This window comes from Chrysochloris asiatica, unplaced genomic scaffold (genome assembly GCF_000296735.1).
Source record: "Chrysochloris asiatica unplaced genomic scaffold, ChrAsi1.0 scaffold00152, whole genome shotgun sequence".
NCBI lineage: Eukaryota > Metazoa > Chordata > Mammalia > Afrosoricida > Chrysochloridae > Chrysochloris > Chrysochloris asiatica.
Window position 1 is genome coordinate 1,970,755 of NW_006408670.1, and position 22,648 is coordinate 1,993,402.

Sequence of the window (22,648 nt, forward strand, 5' to 3'; positions counted from 1 at the left end):
AACAGAGAATATCAGAAAGATTACCTGTGCTTTATTGACTATAGTCAACTGTGTGGATCATAAAAAAAAAAAAAATATATGGATAACATTGCAAAAAATGGGTCTTCTAGAACACTTAGTTGTGCTAATGAGGAACCTGTACATAGTCCAAAAGACAGTTGTTAGAATAGAACAATGGGATACTGAATGGCTTACAATCAGGAAAGGTGTGTGTCAGAGCTGTATATCCTTTTAGCATACTTATTCCATCTGTATGGTGAGCTACTAACCTGAGAAGCTGGATTATATGAAGAAGAATGTGGCATCAAGATTGGAGGAAAACTTATTATCAACCTGTGACATGCAGATGATACAACCTTGTTTGCTGAAAAGGAAGAGTACTTAAAATATTTACTGATGAAGATCAAATACTACAGCCTTCAGTATGGATTACATCTCGATATTAAGAAAACAAAACTCCTCACAAATAGACCAATAAACAATGTCATGATAAACAGGTACAAGATTGAAGTTGTCAAAGACTTAATTTTGCTTGGATCTACAATCAACACTCACAGAAGCTATTTTTGTTAGGCATTATCCAATTATTTCTCATAGTGACCCTATGCATAACAGAATGAAAAACTGCCTGATCCTGCACCATCCTCATTTTTATTGTTAGGCTTCATCCCATTGCTGATGCCACTTTACCAATCCATCTAATTGGGGGCCTTCCTCTTTTTCACTGACCCTCCACTTTACCAAGCATGATGTCCTTCTCCAGGGGCTGGTCACTTCTGGTAATATGTCCAAACTATGAGAGACAAAGTCTCATCATGCTGGCTTCTAAGAAGCATTTCAGCTGTACTTCTCCCAACACAAATTTATTTGTTCTCTGGCAGTCCATGGTACTTGCCATACTATAACACAAGTGCAGCAATTCTTCTTTGGCCTTCCTTATTTATTGTCCATCTTTCACATGCATATGAGGCTATTGCAAATAGCTTTAGGATCTTGAGATCAATGACAGCTTCCTGTACATGTGTTTGTAGAAAGCACATGTACTCAAAACATCCCATTTGTAAAGCCCCCTTCTAAGACTGAAAATTAAAGAGAATCCATGATCAGTCTAGTACGTTTGCTGGTGACCATCTGGGTCTAGGTATACATGTGAGTGAAAGTGGGGGAAATGCAGCAATGAAGACACAAGCTAAGTTTGGATATGTCCCATTGGTACCCGTTGACCTTGAGATGACAGAGACAAGAGCAAGGGCTGGCTGGTCTGAAGTTTAGGGAGTTGTATGAACATCCAAGCCCATGGGCACTGACCTAGCCCCTGGGGGCTAGGGCTGAGAGTGAAGGAGCCAGCTTGTCTGAATTGCAGGGTGATATAAACTCCCAGACTTGCAGCTGGTACCAATTTGACCAAGATTGGATGGCTAGAGCTCAGATGATCAGTACTCGATCAGAGGAAAATAAAGGTGTTCGATACTGTGATCTTATGTAAATAGCTACAATTTGATATACTAGACTTTTGCTTACAGATGCAGTTGCTCAAAATTCCAACCAGAATGGAAGATTCTCCTTATCAAGTAACATGCTTATCTTCTCAGTGTACTGTGTTGACAGAAACAGGCAATTTAGATATTGGCTATCAAAAATGGGGGGACTATGTGTGGTGCTGTGGGTTAATGAGCTGGACTACAAAGTCAATTTGAACCACAAGGTCAGCGATTCAAGCTCACCAGCTGCTCCTCAGAAAACCCTATACAGGGTTGCTATGTGTTGGAACCAACTCAACAGCACTTAACACAACAACATAAAGGCCTGAAGTAACTGGCTTACAAACTTCCATGGGTGTGTTTAGTTTTAAAATCAGTGGGTAAGGTAAATTCCTCACTGAATATTGTCAAGTGCCATCTAATTGGTACTGACTCATGACAACCCTATGCACAACAGAACAAAACACTGCCTGGTCCTGGGCCAACCTCACATCGTTGATATGCCTGAGCTCATTAGTGCCACCACTTGCCAATCCATCTCTGGGGTCTTCCTCTTCTCCATCCCTCCACTTTACCAAACATGCTTTCCTTCTCCACTGACTGGACCCTCCTGATAATATGTCCGAAGTATGAGACAAAGTTTAGCCATCCTGGATTCCAAGGAGCTCTCTGACTGTACTTCTTCCAACACATATCTGTTTGTTCTTCTAGCAGTCCATGGTTTTGTAATATTCTCCTCAAATACCATAACTCAAATGTATCAGTTCTTCTATGGTATGCCTTCCAACACAGATAAGATTATTAAAAATACTATGGCTTAGGTCAGGTGCACCTTAGTCCTCAAAATGATATCTTTGCTCTTCAACACTTTAAAAAGGTCTTGTGCAGCAGATTTGCCTAATGCAATATGTCATCTGATTTCTTTACTGCTGCTACCGTGAGTGTTAATGGTTGATTCAAGCAAAATGAAGTCTTTGACAACTTCAATAATTTTTCCATTTATAGGGATGTTGTTGATTGGTACTGTGGTGAGGATTTTTGTTTCCTTTACATTGAGATGCAACCCATACTGAAATCTGTGTGGTATTTGATCTTTATCAGAATGTATTTTAAGTCCTCTTTATTTCAGCAAGCAAGGTTGTATCATCTGCATATTACAGGCTGTTACTGAGTATTCCTCCAATCCTGATGCCACATTTTACTTCATGCAACTCACTGTCTCGGATTATTTGCTCAGCATACAGATTGAATAAGTATGGGGAAAAATACAACCCTGGCACACACCTTTTCTAAGTTTAAATCATTCAGTGTTCTTTTGTTCTGTTCGAACAACTGTTTCTTGGTCTATGTACAGGTTCCTTGTAAGCACAATAAGTGTTCCAGAATACCCATACTTTGCAATGTTGTCCATAGCTTGTCATGATCCACAGAATCAAAAGCTTTGCATAGTCAATAAAGCACAAGTAAACAACTTTTTGGTATTCTCTGATTTCAGCCAAGATCAATCTGATGTCAACAATGATATTCCATGGTCCACATCCTCTTCTGAATCCAGCTTAAACCTCTGGAAGTTCTCTGTCAATGTATGTTTATAGCCATTTTTCTATTACCTTTAGTAAAACTTAACTCGCAAGGGATATCAATGATACTGTCCGATGATTTCCACATTTTGTTTGGTCATCTCTCTTTGGAATGGGCACAAATACAGATCTCTTCTAGTCAGTTGTCCAGGTAGTTTAGTTGTCTTCCAAATTTCTTGGCATAGATAAGTGAATGCCTCCAGTGCCACATCACTATTTTGAAGTATTTCAATTTGTATTCCATTAATTTTTGGTCCCTTGTTCTTTGCCAATACTTTCAATGTACTTTGGACTTCTTCCTTTAGGATCCCTGGCTTTTAATCATATGTTATTTCTTGCAATGATTGAATATCAACCATTTATTCCTTATTCCTTCCATTTGCTTTAGCATCTCTACACTGGAGAGCAAGTTTCAGAGTCTCTTCTGATGTATAATTTGATCTTTTCCTTTTTCTTGTCTTCTTAATGACTTTTTTGCTTTCTTCCTGTATGATGTTCTTGTTGTCATCCCACAACTCTACTGGTCTTCGGTCTTTAATTTCTAATGCATCAAATCTATTCTTCAGGTGAAATATATTCTAGGTCATATTTTGTCTCTCATGGCTTGTTTTAATTTTCTTCAGCTTCAGCCTGAATTTGCATATGACTTGTTTTGGATGATGATATGGAGCTTTTCTACCGTCTCTTTCCACAGATGTAGTCAACTTGATTTCTGTGTATTTCATCTGATGAGGTCCATGTTTATAGTTGTCTTTTATGTTGTTTCAAAAAGGTATTTGAAATGAACAAGTAATTGGTCTTGCAAAATTCTATCATGTGATCTCCAGCAACATGTTTATCATCGAGGCCAAATTTTCCAGCCACGAAACCTTCCTCTTTGTTTCTAATCTTTGCAGTCCAATCATTAGTAATTATCAATACATCCTGCTTGCATGTTTGATCAAGTTCAGACTGAAGCAATTAGTAGAATTCGTCAGTTTCATCATCACTGGCTTTAGTGGTTGATGCATAAATTTGAATAATGATGGTATTAACTAGTCTTCCTTATAAGTGAATGGACATTATCCTATCAGAGATAGCATTATACTTCAGGACAGATCTTGATATGGTCTTTTTATGATGAATGCGATGCCATTCCTATATGTCATTCCTGTCAGATTCAAAATGGCCAATAACAGTCAATTTCAGCTTACTAAGGCCTAGGAGATCGATGTTTATGTGTTCCATTTCATTTTTGATGATTTCCAATTTTCCTAGAATCATACTTTGTACATTCCATGTTCCAATTATTAATGAATGTTTATAGATGTTTCTCTTTATTTTGAATTGTGTTCCATCAGAAAATGAAAGTCTTGAGGGCTTTACACCATTCACATCATCATGGTCAGCTCTACTCTGAAGAGGCATCTCTTCTCAAGTCACATTTTGAGTGCCTTCCAACCATTTTCTGGCACTATATCTGACAGTATTTTGGCACTCTTCATCATGCTTCAATATTCAATAATGTGGTGCTGACAATAGCAGTGGAAACTGCTATTCATAAGGTTTTCAGTGACTAAATATCCTAAGTAGTCCGGCTCTCCTTCTTCCTAGTCTGTCTTCATCTGGAAGCTCAACTGAAACCTGTCCAGCATGGGTAACCCTGATGGTATTTAAAACATCCATGGCATATCTTCCAGAATCACAGGAACACACACGGCACCACAGTACAACAAACTGACAGATAAATGGTGCTTCACTGAATAGTTTTCCTGTTTTCCAGATGGTTCTGTTGAATGGAGGTGAGGGGATGCTGATAGTATTTTACGATTCATCTGTGAATATTTTTAGCAGGACCAATTTTTATTATCAAAACTGAAATTGTAGAAGTTGTAGAATTAAAAGGGGGGAGTAGTTAGTCTTTCATTTCAGAAACAAATGATCCCAGGTCCATCAAGAAGGAAGAGCCTGAGTGGAGCATGAGATCCCTACATAGAAAAGTGGTGACAGCAAAGATGGTGGAAGAGTCAGTGGCATGGAGAGAAAGAGCAGTTGTGGGCTCTAAGCCCATGGACTGAGTAAGGTTGTGAGCAAGAGGCTGACTTGCAGAATGTGCCCTTGGGACATTTAAGTGAATAGGTAATTTTTTTTTTGTATGTATGCAACAATTTTTTTTGCTTTGCTTATTTGTGAAATATAAGATGTAAATGGGGAACCACATGGAGGAAGTAAGGTAACTTATTGCAAGGAGGGGGCTGCAATCATTGAAATTAAACAAAGTGTACATTTATTTACTATAAAGCTAATGTTGTTGTCTATAAACCTTTACTCCATTTACAATTAAAAAATATTTAAGTCTGAAAAAAAAAATAACAGAAACAAGAAAACATCCCATTTGGAGTCAATAGAGGAAGATCAAGAAGGAGGGAATTGTCTGTATGTATGAGACACTTCATGCATCAGCTGTTTGTTCCTGATGCTTTTGTTTTGTTTTATAGGAGGGAATGGGGTGGGGCAAGTGAATTGTAGGACTATGAGACTAAGGATAATGCCCAATTCAAGAGTCTGAAACTCTTATTTTTACAAATTTCCTAGACCCCTTGAGAGTTAGAAGGAATTAAGGAATCGAAACCTTTTAAAAGTACCACTAATGGCTATGGTCCAAAAGAAGACAAACATCAAAAAGAGCTTTCACTGGAAAAGGAAGAGTCACTTCTTCCTTGGTAGGTCATTGTCATTGTTGAAAGTCAAAGTGCTCACAGAACAAGAGCTTTGCCTTACATGAGTCCTCTGTCCTTATTCTGATTGATTGCTGAGTAAAAAGCACATTCTTGGATGCCTTGAGTTTGCCACCTAACAAATTGTATGCCTCTGACCAAGTTTGGTGAAAGAATGAGTTCTAAACCCAATAAATGGATGAGTACTTACCTTCTTATTGAGTTTCAGCCAGGTAGAGAAACCCTTAGTGTCCTGGTACTGCAGACCAAAGAACCAAACTTCCCTCAAGCCAATAGTTTTCACCACCTAGAAGAAAAAATACAAACAACCATTGATTGGATTATCTACCATGTGCCAGAGCCAGAGGATATAAAGGTTAAGTCACCATGATCCCTGCCCTCCAAGTGCTCAAAGTGTTCAGATTCTGGAAATAAAAATACACTTAGGGTTTGATGGTGCATTAGAGAGAAGGGCTGTGAAGACTTTCACCAGTAATTCAAAGAAAACTGGATGAAACAAGTTAAAAGGACGGTCCCAGAACTCTGAGCTCCATATAAAGGAATATTTAGGAGAATAAAAGTCTTACTGCGAGTACAATTTGAGGAAGAAGCAACAAATGTGGTGCTTTCTGATTTACGGTGGCCAGAGAGTCAAGGTGCAACCATTTTGAGTAAGATGGAGCAGATAAAAGATCAAGAGAGGAGTCATATCGCAGAGGTCTCACCAATCATCAGAGATAAAGGTGTGAACATTTTTCCATTCTTTTATCTTTAATTTCTCTGCCTGCCCACCTCCACTCTAGTGACTAGAGGGGGTACCTGAGTGAGTGGGTACTGCCCCCTCTCCTTTGGAAGGTTTTATCACGCATGCCCATGGATCGGCTCAGCAAAGTTCACTGGGCCCAGAATCGAAGAAGGAGAAAGAGTCAACAGGAGCATCTTAAAATGGAAGTGTCTTCCAAAATGGCTCTGGCCAGTCCTGGGCTGTTTCTCATTAGGAAAAATACCTTCCAGCTTGAGGAGAGGTGAGAGAGGCAAAAAAGGGAAAAGGATAAAAACTAAATCTGAGTTACATCATAGGGTGCAACGGGAACATCCTGAAATGTCTCAGGCAGCTGAAGCTGAAGCTGAATTTCTCAGGCAAGAAGCTGAAAAAGGAGTGTTAAAGTCTTATTAATATTTTGCTTTAGGTTTTATTTTGTTTATTTGGGTTTTTTTGTGGCAATTGTAGACTTTAGTACCAAATATGTTTATTTTGCCCCCCTTTTACCATGGGGGGACTCTTTCTGTCCTTACCTTACCCAAGAAGAGACACCAATTGCACTCATACAGCCAACCTACAATTGCACCCTATAAAATTCCACCATCTGGGCAAGAAACAATACAAGCTGCTATACATCAGAGCAGTGTAAATAACCAACACCTGCTAAAATTATTCTAAGTTGAGTAATAAGAGAAGTGAAAAGAGACGGCCATCTCCTAATCACATCAACTGAGAGGCAATCAGAAACCTTAATGATACAACAATATGCATTCATCTAATTATTGAAAAGACAACAGCACCACAATGCCTGAAAGTCAACAGAAAATTTCTGCTTATGCCCAGAAATAAGATGCAGTAGCTGAAACAAATGAGCTAGAGATAGACCTAGAATTCCTATTGGAAGGAGGACATGTTTGGAACTGCCTGAAAAGGAATTCAGGAGAATGATATTAAGATGCATCCAAATTTTTCATACAAGGGTTGAGAAAAATAAGGAAGAACTCAGGAAAGTATTACAGGAACAATGAAATAAGACACAAATGGCATTGGAAACAATTCCAAATCTACAAAAAGAGATACAAATGATTAATAATAAAATATCAGAAATGGACAACACACTGAAAGGGAAAAGGAATAGAAACGAAGGGATGGAAGCCAGAATTAGCAAATTTGAAGACAAATTTCTCAATACTGCTAGGATAGAAGAAAGAACAGAAAAAATAATTTTAAAAAATCTGAATAAAATCTGATTCATGTGGGACAACATGAAAAGGAATACCCTGAGGGTTATTAAAGTCCAAGAATAGGAAGAATGATAGGAAATAGCAGAGAAAATAGGTGAAGAGAAAATTTCCCCAACATCCTAAAAAATGAGAAGATAAGCATTCAAAAAACTGAATGAACCCCAGGAAGGATAAACTACCCCCCCCCAGCAAAAAAAAAAATCACTGAGACATACCATAATCAAGCTGTCTAAAATCAAAGACAAGGAGAGAATTCTGAAAGCAGCTAGAGAAAAAAGAAGTGTTACCTACAAAGGCAAGTAAATAAAATTAAGCTCTGAGTTCTCAGCTAAAACCATGCAGACAAGAAGGCAATGGAGAGACATATTTAAAACCCTGAAAGAAAAAAACTGCCAACAATGAATGGTTAACCCAGCAAAGCTGTCAATCAAATACAATGGTATAATCAAAACATCCCAGGATAAACAGAATCAAAGGGACATTGTCAAAGCTAACCAAGCACTTAAAAAAATCTTAAAGGGAGTTCTTTGGACTGAGATCCAACAAGAACAGAAAACAACCAGAGATAGTCATATGTGGCTAAACCACATGGAAATCAATCAACAGAAGGAAGAGTCCAGAACATAACAAATAAGAATGAAAACACAACATACCAAAATCTTTGGGACACAGCAAAAACAGTGCTGAAGGACAATTTATAGCAATAAACGCACACATCCAAAGAGAAGAAAGAACCAAACTCAACACATTAGTACAGCATCTCCAACAATTAGAAACAGACTAGCAAAGTAAACCTGAAGTCAACAGAAGGAAAGAAATAATAAAAATTAGAGCAGAAATAAACGAGATAGAAAATAGAAAAACTATACAAAGAATTAACAGGATAAGAAGCTGGTTCTTAGAAGAATTAATAAAATTGACAAACCATTAGCAAAACTAACAAAGGAAGAGAGGGAGAACACACAAACAACTCATATACGAAACCACATGGGTGATGTCACAACAGAACCAATGGAAATAAAAAAGATAATAACAGAACACTATGAAGAGTTGTATTCCAATACATTTGAAAATCTAGGGGACATAGATACATTTTTATAATAAAATTAGACCTATCTAAACTTACACAGAGTGAAGTAGAAAATTTGAACAGACCTAAAACAAAAGAAGAAATTGATCAGGTTATTCAAAAACTCCCAAGTGAAAAAATGGCCAGGTCCAAATGGCTTGACTAGTGAGTTTTACCAAGCATTCAGGAAAAAGCTGTTACCAATTCTAATCAAATTATTCTAGAACATAGAGAAGGATGGATAACATCTGAATGCATTTTATGAAGCAAGCATAACCTTCATCCCCAAACCAGGAAAAGACATTACTAAAAACAAAAATTATAGATGAATATCTCTTTCAATTATGTGGATCATGACAAGCTACGGAAAACATTGTGAAGTATGAGTATTCCGGAACACTTAATTGTGCTCATGAGGAAACTGTACATGGGCAAAGAGGCAGTTTTTCTAATAGAATATGGGAACACTGAATGGTTTAAAAATTAAGAAAGGTGTGCAACAAGGTTGTATTCTTTCACCACACTTATTCAACCTGTATGCTGAGCAAATAATCCAAGAAGCTGGGTTATATGAAGAAAAACATGGTATGAGGATTGGAGGAAGACCCATTAACAACCTGCGATATGCAGATGATACAATCTTGCTTGCTGAAAGTGAAGAGGACTTAAAATACTTACTGATGAAGATCAGAGAGCACAGCCTTCAGTATGGAATGCATCTCAATATAAAGAAAACAAAAATCCTCACCACTGGACCAATAAACAACATTCTTATCAATGGAGAAAAGATTGAAGTTGTCAAGGACTTCATTCTTGGATCAACCATCAACACTCATGGAAGCAGCAGTCAAGAAATCAAATGACATATTGCATTAAACAAATGTGCTGCACAAGACCTTTTTAAAGTGTTGAAGAGCAAAGATGTCAGCTTGAGGTGTAAGGTACACCTGACCCAAACCTTGGTCTTTTCAATAGCCTCATATGCATTGGAAACCTGGACAGTGAATAACAAAGACTGTAGAAGGATTGATGCATTTGAGTTATGGTGTTGGAGGAGAATGTTGAAAGTGCTATGGGCTGCCAATAAACAAACAAATAGATCTGTGTTGGAAGAAGTGCAGTCTGAATGCTCCTTGGAGGCCAGGATAGCCAAATTCCATCTCCCATACTTTGGACATATTGTCAGGAGGGACCAGTCGCTGGGAAAGGATATCATGTTTGAGAAGGTGAAGAAGGATCAGAAAAAAAGAGGATGACCCCCAGTGAGATGGATTGGCAAAGTGGCAGCATCAATGGGATCAAGCGTGGCTACAATATTGAGGTTGGCCCAGGATCAGGCAGTGTTTCATTCTACTGTGCATAAGGTCACTATGGGTCGGTACCAACTCTATGGCACTTAACAGCAACAACAGCATTTTTCATATAAATAGATACAAAAATTCTCTATAAAATCCTAACAAGTAGAATTCAGTAACATCAAAAGGAATGCATCATGATCAAGTGGGATTCATATCAGGGATGCAAAGACAGTTCAATTATTAGAAAACCAATGTAATCCACCATATCAAGAAGAAAAAAAAGGGAAATGAATCGCATAATTGTATCAATTGATGAAGAAAAGGAATTTGGTAAAATCCAACATCCATTCCTGATTAAAAAAAAAAAAAAAAAAAACTACTCAACAAAGTAGGAATTGAAGGGAAATTTCTCAACATAATTAAGAGCATATATACAAAACCAACAGCCAACATCACTCTCAATGGAGAGAAACTGAAAGGTTTCCCTTTGTGAACATGAACCCGACAAGGACACCCTTTATCAGAACTCCTGTTCAATATTGTGTTAGATGTCTTAGGCAGAGCTATAATCCAAGACTGGGAAATTAAAGGCATCCAAATTGTCAAAGAAAAAGTAAAATTCTATTTGCAGATGATATGATCCTATACAGATAAACCCCCAAAGACACAGCAAAAAAATTACTGGAACTCATTGAAAGATTCAGAAAAATGGCAAGATACAAGATCAACAAACAAAACTCAGTTGAATTCTCCTATACTAAAAATGACAGCTCTGAAAAGGAAATTAGGAAAGTGACACCATTTACAATAGCCACCCAACGGATGAAATATCTAGGAATAGATCTAACCAGAGAAACAAAAAACCTATACAAAGAACACTACAAAACACTACCACAAGAAACCAAAAGACACTTACAAAAATGGAAGAACATACCATGTTCCTGGATAGGTAGACTCAACATTGTGAAAATGTCACTACTACCCAAAGCAATCTGTAGATATAATGCAATCCAAACCCAGATTCCAATGACATCCTTTAAAGAGATGGAAAAAACAACTACAAACTTTATATGAAAAGGAAAGAGTCCCGGGATAAGCAAAGAACTTCTTAAAAAGAAGTACAAAGCTCCCTCCCTGATTTCAAAATTTACAATATGGCTACAGTGGTCAAAACATCCTGATATTGGTAGAATGAAAGAGACATAGACTAATGGAACAGAAATGAAAATTCAGATGTTAACCACCCATGTTCAGCCAACTGATCTTTGACAAAGGGACAAAGTACATTGAATGTGGAGGAGATAGTCTCTGCAACAGATGGTGCTGGCAAAACTGGAACTTGATATACAAAAGAATGAAACAAGACATTTATCTCACACTACATATAAAAACAAACTCAACATGGATTAATGACCTAAATGTGAACCCCAGAATTATATAAAGATCATCAATGAAAAAATACAGACAAATTTAAGGGCTCTAATACAAGGCACACATAGACTATCAAACACTGCAAGAATTGCACAAAGGAGGAAAAAAAATAGATGATTTGGACATACTGGAAATTAGAAACTTACGTGTACCAAAAGATTTCACTGAGACGCCATAGATGGAGACAGAGACAATGATGTGGAGAGAGGGAACTGCTGGGGACTCTAGATCCAGAGAGGGAGAGGAGCTGTGTGCTGACGACCAGGAGGAAGGTTTGCAGGTATACCCATTGGTTGGTTGGTAATGCATGGAAGGGATTGTAACCACAGCAATGAAACGATATACGATAGGATGAATGTAAAGCTAGTGTTCTGCCATGTAAACTATCACAGAATTTACAATAAAACAACAACAAAAAATATTTAAATGAAAGAGTAAAAAGGTAGCCCACAGAATGTGAAAAAGTCTTTTGCAATGACACATCAGAAAAGGGACAATTCTCTGAAATCCATAGAAAATTACAACAATTCTACAAAACAAAGACAAACAACCCAATTTAAAAATGGGCATAGGACATGAGCATACACTTCACCGAGGAAAACATATGAGCAGTCAAGAAACATATGAAGAAATGTTCTCAAACATTAGCTATTAGACAGATGCAAATCAAAATAGCAATGAGATAACCATCTCACATCAGCAATAACAGCAAAGTTCAAAAATGCAGAGGACAATAAATGTCAATGAGGATGTCGAGAGACTGCAATCTTCCTACACTGCTGGTGGGACTGTAAAATGGTTCAACCACTCTGGAAAATGTTATGGTGCTTCCACAGAAAAGTTGGCAAGAGAAATACCTTGTTGTTGTTGTTGTTGTTGTTGTTGTTAGGTGTCATCGAGTTGGTGCTGACTCACAGCGACCTTATGCACAGCAGAATGAAACACTGCCTGATCCCAGGCCAACCTCACAATTGTTGCCTCACTTGAGCCCATTGATGCTGCCACTTGGCCAATCCATCTCGCTGGGCATCTTCCTCTTTTTCTTTGACCCTCCACCTTACCAAACATGATATCCTTCTTAAGTATGGTCCCTCTTAAGTATGAAAAACTAAGTTTGATCATCTTGGCCGCCAAGGAGCACTCTGGCTGCACTTCTTCCAACGTGGGCAGCCTATGGCACTTTCAATATTCTCCTATGGTCTTCCTTATTTATTGTCCAACTTTCACATTCATATGAGGTTATTGAAAATACCTTAGCTTGAGTCAGGTGCACCTTAGTCTTCAAGCTGATATCTTTGATTTTCAACACTTTAAAAAGGTCTTGTGCAGCAGATTTGCCTAGTGCAATACGTCCTTTGATTTCTTGACTGCTGCTTCCATGAGTTCTGACAGTTGATCCAAAAAGAATGAAGTCCTTGACAACTGCAATCATTTTTCCATTAATAAGAATGCAGTTTATTGGTCCAGTGGTGAGGATTTTTGTTTTCTTTACATTGAAAACATATTGAAGGCTGTGGTCTTTGATATTCATCAGTAGATATTTTAAGTCCTCTTCACTTTCAGCAAGCAAGGTTGTATGATCTGCATATCGCAGGTTGCCATGTTTTTCTTCATATAACCCAGTTTCTCGGATTATTTGTTCAGCATACAGGTTGAATAAATATGGTGAAAGACTACAACCCTGTCGTACACCTTTCTTAATTTTAAACCATCTAGTGTTCCCATGTTCTGTTCAAACAACTGCCTCTTGGTCCATGTACAGATTCCTCATGGACACAATTATGTGTTCCAGAATACTCATACTGTCCATAGCTTGTCATGATCCACACAATCAAAAGCCTTTAAGTAGTCAATAAAGCACAGGTAAATATCTTTCTGATATTCTCTACTTTCAGCCAAGATCCATCAGACATCTGCAATGATATCCCTCATTCCATGGCTTCTTCTGAATCGGGATTGAACCTCTGGGAGTTCTCTGTCAATGTATGATTGTAGCCGTTTCTGTATTGCCTTTAGCAAAACTTTACTCACATGAGATATTAAACAGATTGTCCGATGATTTCCGCCTTCTGTTGGGTCACCTTTCTTTGGAATGGGCACAAATATGGATCTCTTCCAATCAGTCGGCCAGATCATTCTCTTCCAAATTTCTTGGCATAGATGAATGAGTGCCTCCTGTGCCACCTCACTTTCTTGAAAGATTTCAGTTTCCATTCCATCAATTACTGGTGCCTTATTCTTTGCCAATTCCTCAATGCACCTTGGACTTCCTCCTTCAGTACCATTGGCTCTTGATCATATAGAAATACCTTATGATCCAAAAATTCCTCTACTTGGTTTATATCCACAAGAATAAGAGCCAGAACACGAGTAGATATATGCACACCAATATTTATCGCTCCACTATTCACAATAGCAAAATGATGGCGACAACCTAAGTGTCCATCAATGGAAGAATGGATAAAGAAACTGTGGTCCATATACACAAAATGCAATACTATGCTACCTTGAAGAATAACAACAAGCTGCAAACCACCACATAACATGGGTGCATCTTGAGGACATTATGCTTAATGAAATTAGTCACAAAAGGACAAATATTGCAAAAGACCACTTTTATAAATTACATCCATACTAAAAGAGACAATAATTTTTTTGTGGGTTACCCGGGTTGTGAGGGAGAGTCTGGTAGAGCACAGGTCAGGGGATAGTCACATCATAGCTTTGATGTTGGGGAGGGCAAGATACAACGAAGGGGAGGGCAACACAAAAAAAGGTGGAAGGGTATAGAAGAACAAGGAAGATAGGGAACCCTTAAGTAGGTTTGCATGTTGTTGTTGTTGTCAAGTGCCATCAAGTTGGAACCGACTCAAAGCGACCCCATGCACAGCAGAATGAAACAATGTCCGATCCTGGGTCAACCTCACTACCACTGCCACACTTGACCCCATCAATAATGCCACCTGGCTGATCCATCTCATTGGGGGTCTTCCTCTTTTTCTCTGACCCTCCATCTTACCCAGCATGACATCTTTCTCTAGCGACTGTTCCCTCCCAACAATATGTCCAAAGTATGAGAGACAGAGCCTAGCCAACCTGGCCTCCAAGGAGCACTCTGACTGCACTTCTTCCAAAACAGATCTATTGGTTCTTTTGGCATTCCCTGGCACTTTTAGTACTCTTTTCCAACACTACAACTCAAAGGCATCAATTCTTCTATGATCTTCCTTATTCACTGTCCAGCTTTCGCATCCATATGAGGTTATTGAAAATACCATGGCTTGGGTCAGGCGTACCTTAGTCCTCATGCTGACATCTCTGCTCTTCAACACTTTAAAAAGTTCCTGTGCAGCAGACTTGCCCAATGCAATACATCGTCTGATCTCCTGACTACTGCTTCCACGGGTGTTGATAGTTGATCCAAGAAGAATGAAGTCCTTGGCAACGTCAATCTTTTCTCTGTTGATAAGAATGTTGTTTATTGGTCCAGTGGCGATGATTTTTGTTTTCCTAACATTGAGATGCAACCCATACCAAAGGCTATGCTCTTTGATCTTCATCAGTAAATGTTTCAAGTCCTCTTCACTTTCAGCAAGCAAGGTTGTATCTGCATATCACAGGTTGTTAATGAGTCTTCCTCCAATCCTGACAGGTTTGCATGGACAGTGGTAAGTAGTGATATACACTCATCCTTGGAACAACAGGGCTCTGTGATACAGGGATTAAGGCATAGTCTGAATGGGCAAAAGAGGGGAAATGATGTTAAGATACTTGACTGTCTTATGGGTAATGGTTTCCCTTGCCTACTATTGTAAAATAGATACTTATGTGGGATAGAAAGGAATATCAGGAAACATGATGACAGAAAGTTTATAAGCTTATCTTCAGTCTATAACTGATTGGAATACCTAAAAGGTTTCTAGAACTTGCCCTGTGAAATAGGCTTCTTGTGGAGCTTTTGTAACATATAGAACTTTAGGTGGAATCCTGAGCCCCATCCAGAACCTTCTGAGGTGAAACAAGTCCCACTTGAAAGGACATGCAGACCAGCCCTGAGCAGCCAGAAGAACAGAAGATACTTCTTGAAAGGAATACCAGCAGGGAAAAACAAAAACAAATGGCAGACTGTTTGGCTATTACAAGAACAATCAAGCTGTTCACCTGAGAGCCATCAAGACAAGCAATCAAGTCCCTTCTGGACAAACCCCCTTCTAAGACAAACTCAAAGGGAACACATGAGGAGGCATGTAAGCTTACTGATCTACTTGTGAGAGAAAGTGAGGAAAAGGCAATAAATAATAAAGATATGGGCTTAGTTTCACCATGTCCCATAGACTCCTGTTGACCATGAGATGAGAGACAGAAGAGGAAGGGCTGGTTGGTCCAAAATTTGAGGAGACTTGGGAACTCCTATTACCATGGACACTGATGGTGGGTTAGAGCTGAGAGTGAATTGTCTAGCTGATATAAAGTGGAGGAAGGTGTGCAAGAACCCCCAAATTTGCAAATAGTACTCACCTGACCTAGCTTGGATAGCTTCATGATCAGAACTTGAGTAGATGAAGACAAAAAAAAAAAAAAAAAAAAAATTGATACAGGAAGCAAGTGTAAATTGCTACAATTTTATGCACTTGACCTTTGCTTATGGATCTAGTTGCCTAAAATACCAACTGATAGGGAAGGAGTCTTCACATCAAGGATCAAGCCTATCACCACAGTATACAGGGTGATAGAGACAGGCAACTTAGACACTGGCTACCTAAAATGGAGTGGGGCGGGGGGCTATAAAATCATAAAGTGTCTGGCTTAAAAGTTTTCAAGAGGGAGTTTAGTTTCAGAGAGAGGTGGGGAAGATAGAATCCCCAGTGAATAGTTTTCATCTGGTCTAGATGGGTCTGGTGAAAGGAGATGGGGATAGGATTCTTTTGATTCAATAGTGAGTAATTGTTACCAAGACTAATTGTGATTATCACAACTGTAGAGGTAGAAGTTGTGTAACTAACAATCCAGGAACAGAAGACCCTAGGACCATCAAGAGAGAAGAGTATGAGTGGAATGTGGGATCCTAAGGAGAGAATCAGTGACACCAGAGATGGAAGCAGAGGTGATGGCATGGAGAGATAGAGCTGCTGAGGGCTCTAGACTCATGGAAAGAGAAAGGTTGTATGTCAACAGGCAGGACGTTCATGTACAACTTGCAAAACCAATTCTCCCATGTAAACTATTACTCAATTCACAACAAAAGCTTAAAAAAAAAAAAAAAAAAAAAAAAGACCCCCAATAAATGTGTATGGGAAGGGAGAGAAATTGAGGGCAATATGTGGTGAGTAGGGGGATCTAAAATGTACACAAGCTCTGGGCCTATCTTTTACCAGGAATTTAAATATGTAAACTTGTAAAAAAAAGCAACTTGGCTATCATCTTGATGATTTACACCTTACCTTCAATATTCGATGCATAGCTTTAAAATAAGTCTGATCCTGGCCTTTTCAAACAAATGTTAAAAACAGAAAGCAAGCTAACTTTAGTGACGTCATGGATGATTTCTAATGGAGATTTTACTTTATGTGGTACATTTTATGAACATGGTTGAACCCCCAAACAGAGGTAATCTTTTTAGTCACTGGTTGTGCTTTAATAGTATCTATTTCTATCCAGAGAATTTTTACATGGACGGAAACTGAAATTCGTTAGTAAATAAGATTGATGTTACTATCTTGTGTAATGCATAGAATGTACTGAATGTGTTGGCTTTTAATAATCTTAACATTGTAAGTAGTCAGCACTCAGTTATCTGTGGTAATGGAGCACAGGAACAACACAGGTTGCTGAACTTCGGAAAAAATTTTATCTCATTATTTTATTTTCCTCTCTAGAGCTTTCAGGGTATCAAGAAACTCAAATTTCAACTCCTATCCTTTTACATTCAGGCCAAAGACTTGTTTTCCAATATTACAGCACAAATAAACAATGGCAGTAGAGGATGAAGGAGAAGGTGTGGCAAGCAGACAGAGTAATCCCCACGTCCACACCCTATAAAATCCCCTTCCCTTGAGTGTAGTAGAGACCTGTGACTTGCTTTTAATGAATAGAATATGGCTATCATTCTTGTGATTACATTATGTTACAGAAAACTCTGTCTCAGCAGACATACTTCTTGATGGGTGATAAAACAAGCAGTCATGTTGAGAAAGTCCCTATGGCAAGCAGTAGCACAAAATCCATTGGAGCCTGAGAGCGATTTCTAGCTGACAGCCCACTAAATGTTGTCCCTTAGTTATGCAACCACAAGGAAATGAATTCTACCAACCAGTTTGGATGCAGATTTTTCAGTTGAGCCTCCAGATGAGAATACTGTCCAACAACACCTTGATTGTTATCTGTGAGACTCTGAGCAGGAAATTCAGCTAAACCCGGCTCAGGCTCCAGATCCACAGAAACTATAAGATAATAAATGTGCAAGTCTTTAAGAGGTAAAAAACAAAACAAAACAAAAACACTTGAGTAGAAGCTAAAACCATGCTGAGCGATGTCAGAATTTCTTTACAAAAAGTATTTCTGGTGAGGAAGAGATGTGATCTGTAACCTATGAGCACTACTACATACTAAGAACTTTGCATCTATTTTCCCCTTTAACTTTTGCAATAGCCTCATGATACAATTAGGCCTGTTTTACAGATGGGTAAAGTACAGCTCACAAAAGTGAAATGACTTTCCAACCCCCAACAAATAATAAATAAGGGGGAATCTGATGCAGACCGTGCAGACCTGGTCAGGAGTTCAAGGCCCTGTGGGCCCAAGCGTTGCAGACCGTCCAAACCATAGGCTCTGAGGATCAGACTTTAGCCACCTAGCAGACATAACAAACTGTCCCTCATCTGATTATTCAGTTATGCTTGTTAGTAATCACATACATGAGCCCTGGATATCCACAGATAAATGTAAAAACCTTCTCTAAAAGCCGAGACTGTAAATTCCAAAAAGGCAAAGTTTTTTCCACCCAAAAAAGCCAAAGAGGATAGAGAGAAACACTGTTAACTGATGATGTATGGAGGGGATTAGAATCAATGTAATGAAACAAGTCATATGAATGGTTGAATGTGAAACTGATGATGTGCCCTGTAAACTTTCACTCAATCCACAATAAAAACCTTAAAAAAAAAAAAAAAAGTGAAATGACTTGTCCAAGGTACTATAGCTAGTGAGTTGCAGAGTTGGGATTCAAACTCTGTCTGTCTGACTCTGAATCTAATGCTTTCTGCCACCTCCCTCCCTTCCTCTACCATGCCATGCAGCTTTAATTCCCAGAATAGATTAGAGGCTAGAGGTTTAGAAATTGGTAGATTAATTCCTTGAGTTTCCGCCATATATTATCCTTTAACATCAATAACTGGGAATAATGTCCACACTCATCAGACTGTGTTCCATTTACGATAGCCTAAGAAGAAATATCTATGCACACTGAAGCTGTGCTGTTCCTAGGGGCTAAGATGCTTCTTTTTATGACACAGATTTAAGGTAGAAATGAGAATGGAAACAGGATGAGTAGTGTAGCAGTAGTGTAGCAGCATCAGTACAGTGATGATACTGACCTCCTGGTAAAGAGTAAGCTGTAAAGAGAAGCTTGACAGGGGAAGACAGATAGGTTTGTTCTGTACCAGATGACACTAACATGTTAATGGTTCTAGCTGGCAATGGAACTAGGCCACATCCTAAAGGATTCATACTCAAAACAATCCCCTTTATTCTTTTTTTGAGGGAGGAGGGAAGGGATGGTTGCAGGGGATGGGCTGGAGTGGTGTAAGATAGATAGAGTATCTACAAAATTTATCTGGAGATAGATGCAAGGATCAAAGACTTCATGTATCTCCCCTCAACATACACACACTCACATCCACAAAGTTTCTTTCATGCATCTAAGGCCAGTCTACACAGTCATGCCTACAGAATACAATCTAAAGCTTTAGAGGCCCCAATGAAGACGTGATGGTTGTGGTGTGCTGTCGAGTTGTTTCTGATTCACAGGGACCCTATGTAGGGTTTCTGTGGCTATAAAACTTTATGGGAGCAGAAAACCTCATCTTTTTTTCTGCAAATTAAGCAATAGTTCATATTGTTCCATTTTGTTCCATTTCATAGATGAGGAAATTAAGGCTTAGAGAGGCAACCTGTCTAAAACCCACAGACCCTAGACTGGACCCCTGACATAACTAACTTCAAAGCCTGTACCCTTTCTACTCTAATATGTTGTTGTTGTCAGGGGCCCTTGAGTCTATTCCAATCCATAGTGACCCTGTATAGCTGGTGAGCTTAAACCACTGACCTTGCAGTTCTAACGACTTTGCAGTCTGACACATTAGCCCACAATGCCACATCAGGACTCTAATATGTTGTTGTTGTTGTTATGTGCCGTGGGGTCAGTTCCGACTCATAGCAACCCTATACAGGGTTTCCGAGGCTATAAATCTTTACGGGAGAGAAAGCCTCATCTTTCTTCTGCGGAACAGCTGGTAGTTTCAAACTGCTGACCTGAGGCTCGCAGCTCGATTCGTAACCACTACTCTACCAGGACTGTAATATACTGCCTCTTAATAACAAGGGCTCACAGGAACTTAGGGCACTTGCAGTTCTCAAGTGACTAAATTCCTTCTCTCTCTTTGGCCCAGATGCTAGAGTCAGATAATGAACTTTGATTACATTAGCACCTAGATAGCTTCCCGGCTTTCCCAGTATGCCCAATCAACAATTGCTTTGGGGGAAAACCATGCCCCAAAGTCAACAGCCCTCAATGTTCACTGGGGGTAGGCATGGTGGCTGCCCTTCAATTTCATAGACTGAATCAGGTATCAGGAAACTTTCTATCTCCAATTTGCTGAGTAAACTTGAGGCAGCACATTTGCCTCTCTGGGATTGAACTTCCTCATTTATTCACAATGTGGGTGTGGCTTAGATAGTCTCAGAATCAATCGGGGGATTTTAACCTCTCTGAACACTGAGTCTTCTTTTGTAAACAAAGAGAAAGCAGTACATATAATTTTTCTACTTCCTCAGATTCCAAGATTTGAGAGCAAAGCAATGTCTCTCAGTCTCCACAGAAGTATCAAAATAAGGAAGGAAGGGCATAGAGAAAGGAAACATGGTCTGATGTCAGAGTTGAGACTGAAAAATAGCAAACAGCAAGAGAGACAACCCCTAAAACCAGACTACAAAGAAATCTCCAGTTAAAGTCCATAGGGTTCTGGGAACTATTTGATCAGGCAACACTTGGTCTCATTTATAAGGCTCAGGTCTTCTGATTTTACTTCCATTGCAACTTCTACTCCAAAGGAAAGAAAACCCTATGTTTAAGTGGGAGAGAACATCTAGCTTCTGGTTCTGGGAACAACTTCTATGGCTCTAGAGGCTAGGGTTCTCACCTTTCCACTCTGAGAAATGGCTACATACCTGAGTTGTGATGGTGGTTGTTGTTAAGTGCCACTGAATCAATTCCAACTCATAGCAACCCTGTATAGGGTTTGTGAGGAGTGGCTGCTGGGTTTCAATGGTGGACCTTGCAGTTAGCAGTTCAGTTACAGTACCACAGGAGTTGTTGTTGTTGTTGTTGTTGTTAAGTACTGTCGAGTCAGTTCCAACCCATAGTGACCCTGTGTAGGGTTTCCAAGGAGCAGCTGATGAGTTTAAACCACCAACCTGGCAAGTCAAACTGACTTTGCAGCTAGCACATTAACCCACAGAACCACACTAGGACTTTGTCACAGTTCTAAGGGGAAATAAAACCCTTTCTTGAAGTAACAAACAAGATAGTGGATCTGGTAGAAGTGCAGTGAGGAGCTCCGTCAGCAACAACACAGAATACCCGACCAAGCAGGCTCAGGGGATGGTGCCAGAACTCTGAACCACATGTAAAAGAATATTTAGAAAGTTGGAAGGCTTACAGCTAGGGGAATATGATGGTGCAATCGAAACATTCCAGGATAAACAGAAGCTAAGGGATTTTGCCAAAGCCAACCCTGCTATGAAAAACATCCTTTAGGATGTTTTCTCAGTTCTGTGGAATGAGAACCAACAAGAACAGACAACAACCAGAAATGATGTACATGGCAGCATCACCCTGAACTCAATCAACAAATTGAGTCAAGAACATCATAAAATTATAAGAACAGAGGATCTGGGAGGTAAGTCTATGATCAAAACAATTACAATGTGAAAGAAGGTAAACCCAGAGGAATAGAGATCCAGGTGGTGAGAAGGTCAGGATAACATAGACTGTCTTATATGGAGGGAAGTATTAATGGAATATAAGGTAACCACAACAGTGGTATTGGGGTGGAGGGGTTAGTTATGGTGTTAGGGAGGGCAATACAAGAAAGGGGGGAGATGGAAGAACAAGATATATAGGGGAACACTGAGACAAGTTTGCATAGCCTAAGTGGGACAGAGGTAAACAGTGATGCATGCTCAAACTTGGAACATCAGGGCTCTGTGATACAGGGATCTAGGCATAGTTTGAAGAGGGAAAATGATACCAGAACGCTTGACTGTCTTATGAATTTTGGTTTCCCTTGCCTAATATTTTAAAATAGACACTGAGTGGGATAGAAAGTAATCTTGGGAAACATGATTACAGAAAACTTGTAAGCCCGTCTTCAGCCTATAACTGATTGAAATACATATAAAGGGTTCTAGAATTTGCCCAGTGAAATAGGCCTCTTGCAAAGCCTTTGCAGAGTATAGGACCTTATGAGGTGGGGCATTCCCACTAGCAAGGACAAGCAGACCAGCCTGAAACATCTAGAGCAACAGAAGATATGTCTTCAAAAGAAGGTCATCAGGAAAAACCCAAAACAAAAATGTCAGCATGACTGGCAACTACAAGAATAAGCAAGTTGTTTGCTGGGGAACCATCAAGGCAAGCAATCAAGTTCCTTCAGGACAAACTCCGCTCTAAGACTGAAATTCAAAAGGAACACATGAACAGGCATGTAAGCTTGCTGGAGACCACATTGGTCTAATGGTGAGTGGAAGAGGGGGAAAGGCAGCAATGAAGAAATGGGCTGAGTTCAACCACAGTCCATTGAACCACATT

The 22,648-nt window shown here is 39.2% G+C and overlaps 1 protein-coding gene across 1 annotated transcript in view; it reads right to left on the reverse strand.

The window, feature by feature from the left end:
• MSN (moesin) overlaps window positions 1–22,648 on the reverse strand; it is a 153,466-nt gene that overhangs the window by 14,447 nt on the left and 116,371 nt on the right. Inside the window, exon 3 of the mRNA XM_006870794.1 lies at window positions 5,969–6,064. Within this exon, the coding sequence (XP_006870856.1) occupies window positions 5,969–6,064 (96 nt within the window). The remainder of the gene's footprint in view (window positions 1–5,968; window positions 6,065–22,648) is intronic.